Source organism: Ctenocephalides felis, unplaced genomic scaffold, assembly GCF_003426905.1.
Source record: "Ctenocephalides felis isolate EL2017-DRISC unplaced genomic scaffold, ASM342690v1 CF-g0.4_SCAFFOLD_03570, whole genome shotgun sequence".
Lineage (NCBI taxonomy): Eukaryota > Metazoa > Arthropoda > Insecta > Siphonaptera > Pulicidae > Ctenocephalides > Ctenocephalides felis.
Window position 1 is genome coordinate 20,859,524 of NW_020539724.1, and position 15,465 is coordinate 20,874,988.

The 15,465-nt window shown below is 27.3% G+C and overlaps 1 protein-coding gene across 1 annotated transcript in view; it reads right to left on the reverse strand.

The window, feature by feature from the left end:
- LOC113383565 (potassium voltage-gated channel protein eag-like) overlaps positions 1-15,465 on the reverse strand; it is a 221,038-nt gene that overhangs the window by 158,087 nt on the left and 47,486 nt on the right. Inside the window, exons 3-4 of the mRNA XM_026621822.1 lie at positions 8,371-8,483; positions 734-745 (exon numbers count right to left, since the gene is read on the reverse strand). Coding sequence (XP_026477607.1) covers positions 734-745; positions 8,371-8,483 — 125 coding nt within the window. The remainder of the gene's footprint in view (positions 1-733; positions 746-8,370; positions 8,484-15,465) is intronic.

The following is a 15,465-nucleotide window of genomic DNA, read 5'->3' on the forward strand; positions in this document are numbered from 1 at the left end:
TACATAAAGATACACATATGTGATAAACATCTCCATCTGTACAAGGACGTCGTATATAAGAAATAAAGGACATTTTCATGAAGTTTATATCTTATTTGTTAATGGGAAATTTATTATATAGTATGGATTTATATGATGTATAGATACAATGTTTAAAGAGATCACATATTTCAATTTTTAATTGATTTTAAACACAACTAATTCTTCTGAATAATTACATTGGATCGAAGATTATGATAAATTAAATTGATAAATATAAATAATATATATTTGTTAGAATTGCGTATCGCTTTTTCACTACGCTAATAATTCGAAAAATTTAAATAAATTTATTTAAATATATATTATGTTTATTGCAACTATAGTGAATAAACTAGTATACATGTATATAGTTTGCAAATTTTCAGAAATTAAAATTTTGCAAAACTGTATTACAATTTTGCCGAATATATTACATAGCTAACCGAAATTTGTATTATAAAAATAATTTTGAACAAAGTTTGTGAAATCTAAAAACACTATTTATGCCATGAATGTACTAAACATGTATTTGCAAACTTTGGAAGTGATTATACTCAAATACTTGAATTTATATGCAGATTTATGGCAATATATATATATATATATATATATATTGCCATAAATTGTATATTATATTTGTAATCATATATATCCAAGTAAGTGCTTTTATGCATGTTAATTACTACAAGGTATATAAATGAAGGGTACATACCTTTTGGAGTACCTAAGGGAAGAAAACAAAAACACATTAATTTTCTAAACATTGATTTCATTCATTGTTTGTAAAAAAATATGTATGTGTTTGTGGAAAAAAACAGTGTTATTTATAATCAGGTCTGTTTTTTCATTTTCATACCAAATATTAAAATCTCTCTATATAGTGAAAATATTATTTTTATCAAGAATCATCAGAAACTGTGCAAAAACTTTTTGTATAAAAGTTAATAACAACTACAATAAAGCTGCCTAAGTTTTTGGTACTTTGGTCCAAAATGCCATATTATCGGTTATTTTATCTAAATATGATTGTGCAGATATTTTACCAATCTAGATAGTAATATGTATATGCAAAGCAAATATAGTAAAAACAGACCTGATTCTATAATTAAACATATATATGATTAAATGAATGTTTGTAATGTAGGCTGCTGGTTTGAAACATTTAAGCTTATGAATATGTTATGAGTTTTTACAGGGTTATACGTTTTTACATATATGTATATATATGTACAGTTTAAATTTATGAGCAATATAAATCAGCAAATAATTCAATTTTCTTACTATAATTATAATATTAGATTTGCGGATAGAAATATATTTTATCAATCTTTTCTTATTTCAGAAATGCAGATCAAATAGCAATAAAAGTTACTTATTTCGAAAGCTGGATATCAATATCATAAACATTTTCAAGCACGATACACAAACATGCAAAATCGTGTAGCAATATGCAGAGGAAAATAGCCGCAAATGAAATAGTATATAAATATGTACTAGTATATAAATATATTATAATAAACAATAAATATTATTTGTCTTATTTTATCCATCAGTTATAAATGCCACAAGTCATTGAAAACCAAAAAGCTATATATAAGCCCTTTTACTAAGGTGACACATAAGGTTTGGCCCGGACTGTCCCGGATTTAATCTTGTGTCCCGGGTTTTTCTAAAAGCAATATTTGTCCCTGATTTAGGTGTTTTGTCCTGGATGTCTCGGTTTTTCAGAAATTAATAACAAAAATTGTAAAAATGAACGAATTTTTTTTTTCAAATTAATTTTGAAGATAAAAAATATGGTCATCTTACTTTTAAAAACATTTATTTCACTCTAACTGAAAAATTAACATTCGGTAAATTTAACAGTAAATAGCATAAACTAATGATTAAATTCAACCGAAATCGATCAAATTTTAATATGATGTACTTTTTTGCAAAATATATAAATTAAAAAGATCTACATTAGAATCGTAGCAAATCTCTCAATTATGAACAGGATTTTATCTCTATTTATGTAGCTGCTATATTATATAAATATATAGGAAGAGCATAATTTTGTTCCTTTTTACATGTTATTTGAAAAATATAACGATACATAATAAATACAGAATAAAACTAGTTAAAAGTGGCATTTTTCCTTAAAGCAAGTTGCAAAAACTTCCCGACAGATGTAATGATTGACTTTATCAACCGAAATTGAGATTTAGATATTTAGATAACATTTTCCACTGTTTATTTCGAAAATCAAGTTTTCGCTTTCAATTAAATCTAAACTTTGCGATTTTCAATCAAATTTTCTTTCAATAATATTTTTTTGAACTTTGATGAATTTTTAAATTTAAACTACTTGTTGTGGAACCGTAATAAGATCATAAAATCTATTGTCAAAAAAAAGTTTTATAAAAACATTTTGAGAAAACGTCGATTCAAGGTAAAAATCTGTTTACACACACATACTTTTTTCAAATTTGGTCTTATTCAATTCAGCTATGTTTTAAATATTACTTTTTTGAAAAACAATCTCCGGTAATTTTCTTCAATTTTTTTAAAAAATTAGTTATCAGTTATTATTTTTCTTATTTATATTTGACTACTTTCCTCTACGCTATTAGTGCAAAACAGCAAACAATATGAAACACATATAAGTGCAGAAAACAAACATGCATTTATTATATAAAACATATAGCTACAAATACATATGCATATAAATATATATATATATATATATATATATATATATATATATATTTATGTGTTTAGAGTGGTTCTTAATATGGATATTTTCGAATTTTCTTGCTCCCAGGGGCTCCCAAATTATAAAAAAAAAAATTATCTGAGAGTTTTAGCTCTTAATATTAACTTTTAGATAGTTGGCACTCCAACTTTCTAGGTTTTTATTCCTAAGTAAATAGTTACTTTATAAAATATATCAAATTTTTGTTGTACATTTTTAAATTTCTTATAATCAAAATAAGCTAATACTATGTTATTTCCAGAATTTTTATTCACTTGTCTTTAAGTTATATAATTCTAAAAAACAAATGGAATTTCACCCAAGTTATTTCCATAAGAAATTTTTGTTGGAGTGCGGATTATCTTAAAGTTAATATTAAGTTAATATTTTTTTATTAAGTTGGAAGCATTTGACCCCAGGGGGCAAATAAATTAAAAAACATCCATATTAAGGACCACCCTAGTGATGTGTACATTTAATGAAGATTAATATTGGTTTAGATAATCTTTTTGAAACAAAAAAAGTAAAATTTTGGCACAATAAATGGCCAGTAAGATTTTGCTATTTGTGCATCACTTTGTATTATTAAATCGAATAATAAAGGGGAGTTTTTAATGGGTTGGCATTTTAGTAGCTATTTCATAAAAAAAAAACTATTCAGAACTATTTACTTACAATATATATTTCTATATATAGTTCAAGATCAAGTATATAATGATATTTAGTAAAAATTCGACTATTCTCATTTAAAAGGTTTTGCCATTTTTGGAAGTACTATCCAACTTTAATTAATTGACTCCAAGGCAAACTTATGCCTTCATGGACATTATGATGTATATATTAAATTTTTCTTACTTTTTTTGAATCGTTTAGAAAATATTAGAATTTATAAAATCTTTTAATAAAACAATTCTTTTCTCAGTCTAAGTTAGTTATTTAAAAATCCTTATTTCAGTCTAATGACAAATCTGCTTTTAAGTTGTGATTTCAAGTTGCTCTCATTGATAAATTAAAATAATTATGACATTATGACAAATTATAATTGTACTAAAATAATATTGTAAATTCACATTCTACAAATATTTATATATGAATATCAAGATTATATCAAGACCATATATGAATATAAAACTAATAATCACAACTGATAGGTGATTTTCATGTATATCAATGTTCGTATTCATAATAATAAATATTCCTATTTCAAAATTATATTTCCTTTTAAAATTCCTATTCAGAGTAACAAGTTTTTTTTACTTTAATTGCAATTTTTATGTGTACGTTTTTTGTAAACTACTTTCAACAAAAATGAATTCTTCATGAACTAGTTAATAAAGTCCAACCCTGGTCTATCAATTTTTTACCATGTTTAAGTTGCTTGTATAACAGTTAGCAATTGATACGTTAATTGACAACTTATTTCATTAAATTATTTTTTTGTAATTGTTTATAAACTAAATTTAGTGCTTTTGACCAGATAAGTAATATTGGATTATTAAATTAATTTTTAATAATAAACAAGTTCATGGTGTTTGCTTCTTAATAGAATCTTCTAGCCAATTATACAACAATTATCCCATAATGATAAATGACTTCTCATTTTATTAAATTAATTTTGTTTGTAAATATTTATAGAGATACATTTTTAATGATTTTGCCTGATTGAAAAATAATCGAATCGATTGACGAATATTTTTTTAAATTTTAAGAATCAATCATTTTTTTAAGTGTTTAATTGTGTAAATTTTAGTCGAGTGTTGATAGTATTTTTTAGCCAATAAATATTCCTATGATTGTGCCAAAAATAAATTAATTAGAATCTTTTTTTTTACCATGCATGTGTATTCATGCTAATCTAATTGTCATTAATTCTATGTGTTTGTGTAATATTTGCTATTACATTTCTATTATTATTATTACATATTTCACTAATAATAATAATAATAATAATATTTTTTTACCAATTTCTTTTAATTACCTCGCCGGCCTGAGAGTGCGAGAGAGCGAAAAACATAATCGAACAAAATTTGAGACAACGGACATAGACATATATCACAAATATATTGCAATTTTATTAACAATATATACAGAGACAAACAATTAGACATACACAAGTTTGCCAATCACCTGAATCAAGATAATTTTGAAAAAAAAAATATTTTGAACAAACAAAAACTACTACCCAAATAATATTGACCTACATATAGCTTATGTACTATTAATAATTTAGATCATATAACTAATTATTAAATTAGTAAAAAATTTGTTATAATTTTCATAACTATCTTACTTCAAGTGAAAGGAAATAAAATGAAATTTCATATAAATAAAGAATTTGAAATACATATTTAAATTTTGTCTTGAGCATCACATGTCAAAAATTTGATCATATACATATGCATATACGAGATTCCATATATTAATATATATATATATATATATATATATATATTTATATATATAAATATATATATATGTGTGTGTGTGTATTTATTTATGTTTGTAATCGGGAGGTCATGTGTATATGTATAGGTATGTACATACATGTTTGTATGTTTGTATATGCATATATGCAGGTTAAGTTTGCATATGCAGGTATATGCATATATGTACGTGCACATGTTTATGTATAATTATACATACTTACGTTCTTATGCATGTATATAATATATACTATATATATACAAATATACATGAACATATACGAATACATATGCATGTACCTACATATGCAAACTTAACATGCATATGTACTAGAGATGAAATGGTTTATAAATATTCTTGTGTCATCATATTGGAGTTCACGAATACTATACAGATGGCGCAAGAATTTACTTAATAACGTATGTTAATAACAAATATAAAAAACTTTCAATTGGCGTGCGCTCTATCTAAATGTTTATATTAAGAGCTAATACTATTAGAAATTCATTTTTTATTCATTTGGAAGCATTCACGCCCTTGGGAGCAAAGAAATTCGAAAATGTCCTTGTTAAGGACAACTCTAATATATATATATATATATATATATATATATATATATATATATGTATATATATATATACATAAAGATGTATATGTACATATATGTCTGCATATGTGTATTTATATATATATATATATATATATATATATATATATATATATATATATATCTATGATGTATATAAGCATAATTTGTATACGTAGGAATATGTGAAATTTTTTGTGTATATGTATGTAGGTATATATATTGTGTGTGTATGTATGTATAAATGTATATGCATGTATGTACGCATATGTATATTTATGCATATGTATTTTCATATAGCTTTTCATATGTAATATATATGTAGGTATATGTATGTACGTCAGGGCGGGTCCATTTTTTTGGCAATTGAGTAAAATCTCAATTTTGGTTTTATGGGGCATTTCAAGAAACTTTACCGAAAGAACCAAAGTTAAGCAGCTAATTTTGAGTCAGCGCAATTTTGAATATACTACTTTCTCTAGTTTATACTGTAAAATAAAGTAAATTTTAATCCATCTTTCACCAATCAACCATTTTTGCAACAATTTCATCAATTTTTTCCAAATGGGGTGAAAGAAGCTAGAAAAATTAAGAAAAACTCTTTCTGGTAGTAACATATTGAAAAAATTAATGGAATAAATTAAATAAAATAATACTTTGGATCAAGAAATCCATTTATCGGAAAGCACTACGTGCTTAATTGACTGGTAAAAAATCATTAATTGTTTGCCTTTTTGATTCAATATTAAAGTACTTGGAATTACTTGGAAATTTTGAGAATATTTATAAAATTAATATTTTCTGCTATTTTGATCAAATACCTAAGTTAATACTTAAATATTTAAAGAAAAACTATATTTCAAATATTTTTGTGCTTAATTAGATTCTAGAACGAAAATCGTTAAGGGTCGCTATGCATTTTTTTGGTTCCAAACAATTTGACCCACCCTGAAGTACGTACATATATAAATATGCAAATATTTATATATATATATATATATATATATGTATAAGTACGCATATCCATGTATAAAAAATAATAGAAGAAAGAAAATATCATATGATAGAATTTAGAAAAGGATAGCTCATGAGCAGTAAAATCGATCGTCCAAGATACAAAATGCCATAAGATAGAATATAAAGATAATTCAGAGATATAGATAATCTTAACTACGTAATGAAGATATGAATCTCGACTCGAGTCTAGATTACCTGGTGGTGTATGTACAGCATAGATTATTAAAAAGCGCTAATGCAGATGTTTATATAATAGTAAAATAGTTTCAAAGAAATTGTTCAAGCAGATTATATGTATAACATTATACATAAATAATGTATATAATTAAATATAATATATAAATTGTATCAGGAATGCTGAATACAATTTTGAATTATTTCATTCTTTTATAATTCTCATAAGTTTAGTAGTCGAAATAAAAAATCAAAATATATAGTTAGAGAAATAATTTAGAAAATGGTTATTTTGCATTAACCTTAGTCAATAACTTATACTAGTCCAAGAAGCTTTTTCTCAAAATTTACTAATTTGTAATTAATTTTCTACTTTACATTCTTCATATTTCTTCATTAATCAGATTAGTACCACTATTCCAAATACTTTTCTTATATTAGTCAAATCAGTTGAGTTTGTAGGATATAAAATAGAAATGCATTTAGCAATAATATGTCAAAAAACAAACTGTATTGCTCATTAAAATACTATTATTGAAATATTGCAGATTATTAATTTATTTGCAATTTACGTTGATAATTACGGATTAAACATTGAGCAAAAAAAGTGTTCCACAAGAAAAATGGAGACCGCAATGTATTGATAATAATTTAATATTAAAATTAACATCACTCCACATCCACTTTAATTCATTATTTTAAATTCATTAGGTAATAAATTTATATCAAAATGATAACATGTGTTTCTTCTAAGTTTTTAATACTAATTATATAAAAAGTTATTAAGTTACTTCCAAAAATTAAATGTCAAGGGTTCTATCTATAGAGAATTTATCTGTCTGTGGTCTATCTATAGTAGAGAGTCTCAACGTTCAGTATACGAAAAAGTTTGAGAACCTATTAATTTTTCAATTGTATTATTAAAATTAAAAACAACTAATATGTATTACAATTATAAGCAAATTATAGAAAGTGAGCACGATAATTAGATTGTTGAAATTTACTGATAGTAATAGTAATAGACTTTATTAATCGATTTGAAAACTCGTTTATTCATTTAATGTAACCTTTAAATCATTTATGTAATATAAATAAAATACTTGGAAAATCAGTACGATATAAAATAATGCAAAATGCAACTGTTATTTTAAATTAATTATTACTGTATAGCGGGCTAATATGAGTTATTGAAATTGGTTTTATTAGATGCGATGAAAGGTATATATAATAGTATATTATAACAATTATCATACAATTTTTCCAATGTTTCTTTCGATTATAATTTAATGAAAATTCAAATTAATTCATCGCAGCAAGATTAGCAGAAGCAATTTGGTTTAATAATATTGGCATAAAAAAGTAATATAAGTCAAAATTCATTTGTTTTAAAAAAATATTGAATGAAGACACTTACTGTTCTTCTTGTAGAGTAAAATTTCGAACTGATCGTGCTGCTGGTTCTCGAGAGCAGCGTCGACGCGAGCTATCGTCTCTTTGTCCGTCAGCTCACCGAACATGAAGCCGCATCTGAAAAAAAAAATATATATTTTATTACCATATTAGTCCTTCATATGGATATTATGCATTTTTGCTCAAATTGGTAAAATAAATTCTAAAAGTTTTAGATATTAATATTAACTCTAAAATAGCCTGAACAGAAGCCTGCACCCAGCCAAAAGTTTCTTCTCCTAAGTAAATACTTATTTAATCAAATATATCAATTTGTGTTGTGAATCTTTATTTATGATCCAAATAAGCAAATACAATGTCAAAATTTTGATTCACTTGTCGCTAAAGTAGAGACATATAGATACACTGACAGACCAAACGAACAAGTGGAAAATCAAAATCAATCCACAGAAGACTGAGGGTTTTTTGTTTACAAAAAACTATAAGTCCACTACAGTGACTGTCGAAGTTACAAGTTGAATGGTCCACAGAATATCAAATATCTTGGTGTGACCTTAGAGCATAGACTCAGCTTCACGAAACATATCGACATAAAACCCTACAGTCTACAGCTTTATATAATTTTCTGAAACCTCTCTTGAACCATAACAGCCCGCTGAGCGTGCCGAACAAGCGGACAATTTACTTGACATTAATAAGACCGATACTGTTGTACGCCGCTCAGTATGGATACAAAGACTACAGACTGTACAAAATAAGGACTTACGACTAGTACTCAACAAATCAAAGGCCCACTGACCAAGCACTATTACTCAACAAATACATGAACTGACTGACGTACCGAAGGTAATCGACCAAATTAAAACTCACACTGGAAACTTGCACTAAAAATGTTAGGATCACTTAAATAAGAATATCCAAGCTCTTGGCCAACATACTCGCGAAAGTTTGGTATGGCAAGCAGGCCATGCCAAACTACATACTAAAAACTACCCATAGATGTAATAAGAACCCTTTTTATTTTGCTAAAAGCTGTTTTTTTTTAAGAATGGTCAAAAGTTTTGACTCAAAACTATTCTTTTTTATCGCATAAAAACTAGATTTTTTTTTTTTGTTCTGAAAAACAAATAGAATTTTTATCCATGTTATTTCCAATAGAAACTTTGGTTGAGAGCGGACTATCTTAAAGTTAATGTAACTTAATATATACTCAATGTCAAGCTCTAGAACTCAACGCCAAGCCGAAACGGGGCTACATTAGTCATTGTAACTATCATGAAAAAAATTGAATAAAATCCATTCAGTTTGAAAATTATGAGCTTTTAAGTGCAACCTAGAGCTTTGTTGAACCTGTGAACCATTTTCGGTTAATGTCGTTGGTTTTTTGATTTTTTTTAACTTTGGAATCTTAACCGTAATAATGACACAATTGATCCAATTTTTCATCCAAAATAATGACACAATTGATCCAATTTTTCTAAAATTAAGACTACAAGTTCAAAACTTTCAAAACTGGTTGACTTGCCGCCATCTAAAAACTTTCTATGCTTGCCTTGGCATGTTCCATTACCAGTTAGGACATCTAATCAAGATTGGAAAATGGTAAATACTTGATAGTTTCATATTAAAAAACAAGTAAACATATTAAGTTTGGCAAAATTTATCTTCAGAATCAATCAAAAATAGTCCTGAACTATTTTTGGAAATACAAGCCTTTGCAACACTATATACGGTAGTGTAAAAATTAATATCAAGTTTTAATTAACTAACCAATTCAAGCTGGCATAATATGAAAGTACCTACAAATACAACCACTTGATGAAGTAATATTTTCCGCGTTATGTTCCAGAAAATTATAGACGTAACCTACACATTTTATTACCTCATTCAAAGTTTATTGTGTTTAAGGATATAAAAATATTTTACACTTCAACTTGCTACGAGAGCTAATAAATGTTTAAAACACGGCTATTAAAATTTCAACTTAAAGCTATTTACAGAATTGCAATTTTTTTAAATCCGTGGGAAGAGGAGTACATTAGAAGGAAAAGAGAATCGTATTAAAAATAATTTATTAACTATAACATTGCCCTAACATATTTTAGAAAATGAAAGATTTAAGAAAATTTTGATTGTATTGTAGAATTATGTTTAAAATAACCTTTTTGCTACAAGTTTTAAAAATGTCTAAACTATTCATTAAGTATTTTATCTTCCCGCGGGGTAAGTATAGTGTAGAGTAGAGCAAAAGTTCGTTGGTAAAAAGGTCTACCACCAATTTTTTTAACCACAATATTTGAAAGTAGAGAGCAAAAGATGCATAACCAGCCAACACTTAATTCTTATGTCGTCGTCGCTATTAGGAGATAAATGGCCATGTTTGAAAATCTATAAGTTGTTTTTTTTGGTTGTAAATGCTGTTTACGTTACGAGACCTTAATATAATTTGTAAGGTATGTTATTTAATATTTTATAATACGTATTGTTAATTTTAAGTTAATTTCTACAGATGTTTGCACATAACCTCTATGATAGCTCACATGTGCATGAAGTAAAAAGTACCAACTAAACCTTTACCCTGATAAAAGTGTAAATAATAAAAAAAATCAATGTTGTATACGATGTAATCTTTGTAACAATGTGCTTATGAAATTTTTATTTTGCATTGAGTAATCAATTCAGCTATTGTTTTGTAAAATTGCAGTTCATTTTGTTCAGACGGTGTGATTACTGGAAGTCAAATTGGACCTTCATGTCCCGCCCTACTCTAATGCTTTCAATTTTTCAAAACTTTGAAAATCAAAATTATGAATTGTTTACTAATTTGCATGATAATTTTATTTATAAAAACGAAAAATTTCAGCACTTTTTTAAGGATATTATTATATATCATTTAATTCTTCATTTTGCACAATTATTTATACCCACCCACGTCACTGGAATATTGTATATAATATGAAAGAGAGCGAATGCGTCATATGACGTCATAACCCAAAACCTTTAATATTCAAACATTGCTATTACTGTTTGTTGTAATATTATAACTTTACATATTATCGTTTATTATGACAAATTTATTATCCATTTAAATACATTAATATTCATAGTCATCGATAAATATTGACGAAGTTGTATCGCAATGTAAATGTAATGTAATAAATTTGTATAAATGTAATAAATGTTGTGTGTATATGTATATGTACTAGAAATCAAAAATAATAGCTGTTCTAGACATTATAAATTGCAATTATGATAATTTGTGAAAGGTCAAACAAAACTTAAACTAAATGGCCAAGCCACATGGCTAGATCAAACTAAATGGCTACACACAAAACATATTTACACTCATTTATTAAGCAAACGCTTCAGAATGATTTGAAACGTCGTGAAAATATATAAAAGAGCAGTCGAATGTGGATGAACTTGTATCGCATAGAAATTGTGGAATTTTTTGGCAAAAACATAAACTTCTCTTTTGGAATGTTAATAATTTAATTATTTCAAAAGCTTGAAGTTATAATTTTTCAGGTTTTGAATTAATAGCTGTTATAGACATTATAAATTGTAATTATGATAATTTGTCAAACAAAACTTTAACTAAATGGCCCAGTAACATGGCTGGACCAAACTAAATGAGTACACAAAACCATGTACCCATTTTAGGTCAAACCATTCAGAATGACTTGAAACGTCGAGAAAACATAAAAGAAGAGCAGGGCGAATATTGACAAAGTTGTCTCGCTTTGCCATCATAGGAAATGTCTAATATTCTGGCAAAAATATAAACTTCTCCTTTAGATAGTTAGAAATTTAATTATTCCTAAAGTTTGAAGCTATAATTCTTCATTTCACAACTAGCCTTAAATTTTGCATATTTTTTTTTAATTTTTTTATCCAACCAGGATCTCAAGATTGTAGTCGCGAACACAAACCGCAAAACCTGACTAGAAACCAGGCTGAAACTTAAAAAGTTAATTGCGCTATTTGCCTTTGAGTACCAGTTGACAAAAAACTTTTATTTAACTTCGTCGAGGAAAATAAACTTTACGAACTACAGAAAAACTAAATGGATCAATAAGTCAAAGAATAAGAATTAGGAAAATTTTATGTGTTTGACATGTTAAAACTAAAAATTAGGTTTCTCATCTATTGAAATAAATTTTGTTTACTATCTAAATAACAGTATTTGATTATTTCTCGCGTATTACTTGTTATTTTCAATAATGTCAGTAAAAAAAGTGAAGTTCTAAAAAAATGTAACTCTTTGCCATTACAGCTTTATAAACAATTCCTTTAATTTTGTTCATATTTTCATTACCATTAGGTTGGCAAGTAAATAAGTGCGGGTTTTCAGCTTAAATGGCTTCGATTGAGCTTTTAAATTTGCTGACATAGTCCAAACGTTAAGTACCATTTGTTAATGGATAATAGGCAGTTTAGATGTCCATCGGTAAATAAAAGTTTTTTGATTCATTGAAATTGCGTCGTTGAAAAATGGAAAATCAAATCGAAATTTTTATTATATTTTTTTTTTATATCTCTGCAAAGTTAAAAAAGCATTTTAAGTTCACGAAATGTAATGAGAGTTTTATGGTGACGAAGCATTAAAAGAAAAGTCAGTATCAAAATTGGTTTGCCAAATTTTTTCTGCTGGTGATTTCTCACTTAAAGATGAAGAACGCTTTGGTCGTCCAATTGAAGTTGATTATAACAGCATTGTCTGCTTTGAATTGTTGAACGAATGATCAATTTTGATGTCTACATTAAACAACTTATGAAATTAAACAATGCAGTTAAAAAAGCGGCCTAGATTGTCAAATCGAAACGATGATTATTCCATCATTGAAATCACTTATCTTTGGCTACTCGGCAAAAATGATTAGACCTTGGCTTGTTGGACACTATATTCGTATAGTTTACATTTAACCAAACGAAATTAAACAATGCAGTTGAAACAAATCGGCCTGGATTGAAAAATCAGTGATTTATTCTATTATGATTAGTGTAGGTTGTAGGTTGTAATGTTTTGCCATATCCACTATATTCGTATATAGTCCTGACCTTGCATCTTCTGATTACTTTTGTTCCAATCTAAACAAAAGTCTTCGAATTATAAACAACTCGATGATTATGATAGTGTCAAATTATACCTGATTGAGTTTTTTTTGTTCATAAAAACCAGAAGTTTTATAAAAGTGATATGATGATGCTGCTTGAAAGATAAAAACAGTGATTGATTGAAATGTATATTTAATCTATGAAAAAATATTAATTTTCTAACAAAAAGCTACAATTACTTAGTTGCCAACCTAATATATTTAACTTCCGAAGGTGAAGTTTATGTTTTCATCAAAAAGTCCGATTCGCTAATTTTATGTTTTCTCGACGTTTCAAGCCATTCTGAATCGTATGAGACCAAATTTGGAAAAAGTATGTGTGTGTGTGCACACATGTACAGATTTTTTTGCCGAAAGACGGCGTTTTCTCGAAAACAGAAGGGCCGATTTCAAAAATTTAAAAGCCATTCGATGCATCGCGTTGAGGACTAGCGTTTATCAGTTTTGCGCGATGATCAGCCCAGTCGTTTTTTTGTAAATAGCGGAAAAGTGAAATAATTTTTGTCCACGTTTTGGCCCGCAGTTCTGAATCGATTTGAAAATTCAAAAACCGTTCGAAAAATATTGGTTGGGAATCGTGCTGATGAGTTCTTGGTAGAGATCGGCTGGGCCGATTTCTTCTAATAAAGTGTTGAAAATTTTTTTTTCAACGATTTTTTATTATATTTTTTGCCGGTAGATACCATAGTGTTCTAGATCATACTAAAATTACGGCCCTACGACAACTCGTTTAACTTTAAAAATTCGTCAAAGTTTGCAAAAATTAGTATCGTTTTTTAGTTTTAAACCATTTGATGTGTCTCAATGAGAACTATCGTCAGTTTTGTGCGACATTCGGCCGAGCGTTTCTTCGAATTTGGAAAAAAGATTTAAACTTTTCGTTGGGAATGATACTGATTAATTTTAGTTGAAAATCTATCGAGCCGTTTTCTTGTAATTAACTGTTGAAAAAAAATTTAAGCCGATTTTTATGGAACTTTTTTTGGCAATATATATCCTGATCTTATAGAACGTACTGAAATATTACGGCCTTACTACAAGTAGTTTAATTTTAAAAATTCATCAAAGTTTGGGAAAATATGAGCAGTTTATTTGACATTTGTTAAAATTAAAATTAGATGATCTACTTGGTATAACGATAGTGTTCTTGGTATTGAACATAGTAAACCATTAAAGTTCTATGGAAACTGGTTCAATTATAAAAATTATTGATTTTTGAAAATTTGCTTTTAGAAAATACTCCGAGTTAACGCATTCGTTCGTTCGTTTGCAATGATGTGTAATAAATCCACTCGGAATACTTCTAATCACTCATAAATCAACTTATTTTTTATTGATTAAGTCAAATATTCACACATTTCGGGAAGTTCATGTAACTTGCCTCAAGGCAAAATACCAATACCAACTAGTTTTTATAAGAATTATTCCAAAAGCATATATAGATGGCATATTGAAAAGAAGTATATTTTTTCAGTATGCGATTTGTATTTGTTTTGAAACAACCTACCACGTATGTCAATCAAATATATGAACAAATACAAGTACAAAATCACAATTTCTTTCTATCAATATATTTACCCCTACATGTCCCTTTACCCTGTGTCAATCAGTAGTAGTATCGTCGTCTCTCCACGCATTGTAATACTCCATTTCTACTACCCCTCTGCTATTATGGAATGTCGACTACTGCGGTGGAAGTTAATGAGAACAAAAATAGAACTACTTTTAGCGCCCGTAGGCCTATGGTGTTGTGACCTTTGCGCATAATTTCCTAACTATATTCTGAAATAGGTGGGCTGGGTTGGGCAGCGATTTTCAGGACCAGCCACATGACTTCACGTGTGCCATAGTGCAGCCACGGGGGAGTAAAACGTATTGGTCGGGGGTGGGAGATAAAATAATTGTTTTTAGATATATTGTCGTGTAGTAGATAGCAGGACGATTGATGGATTGGTGATGTTATCATTATGGATTACATTGGT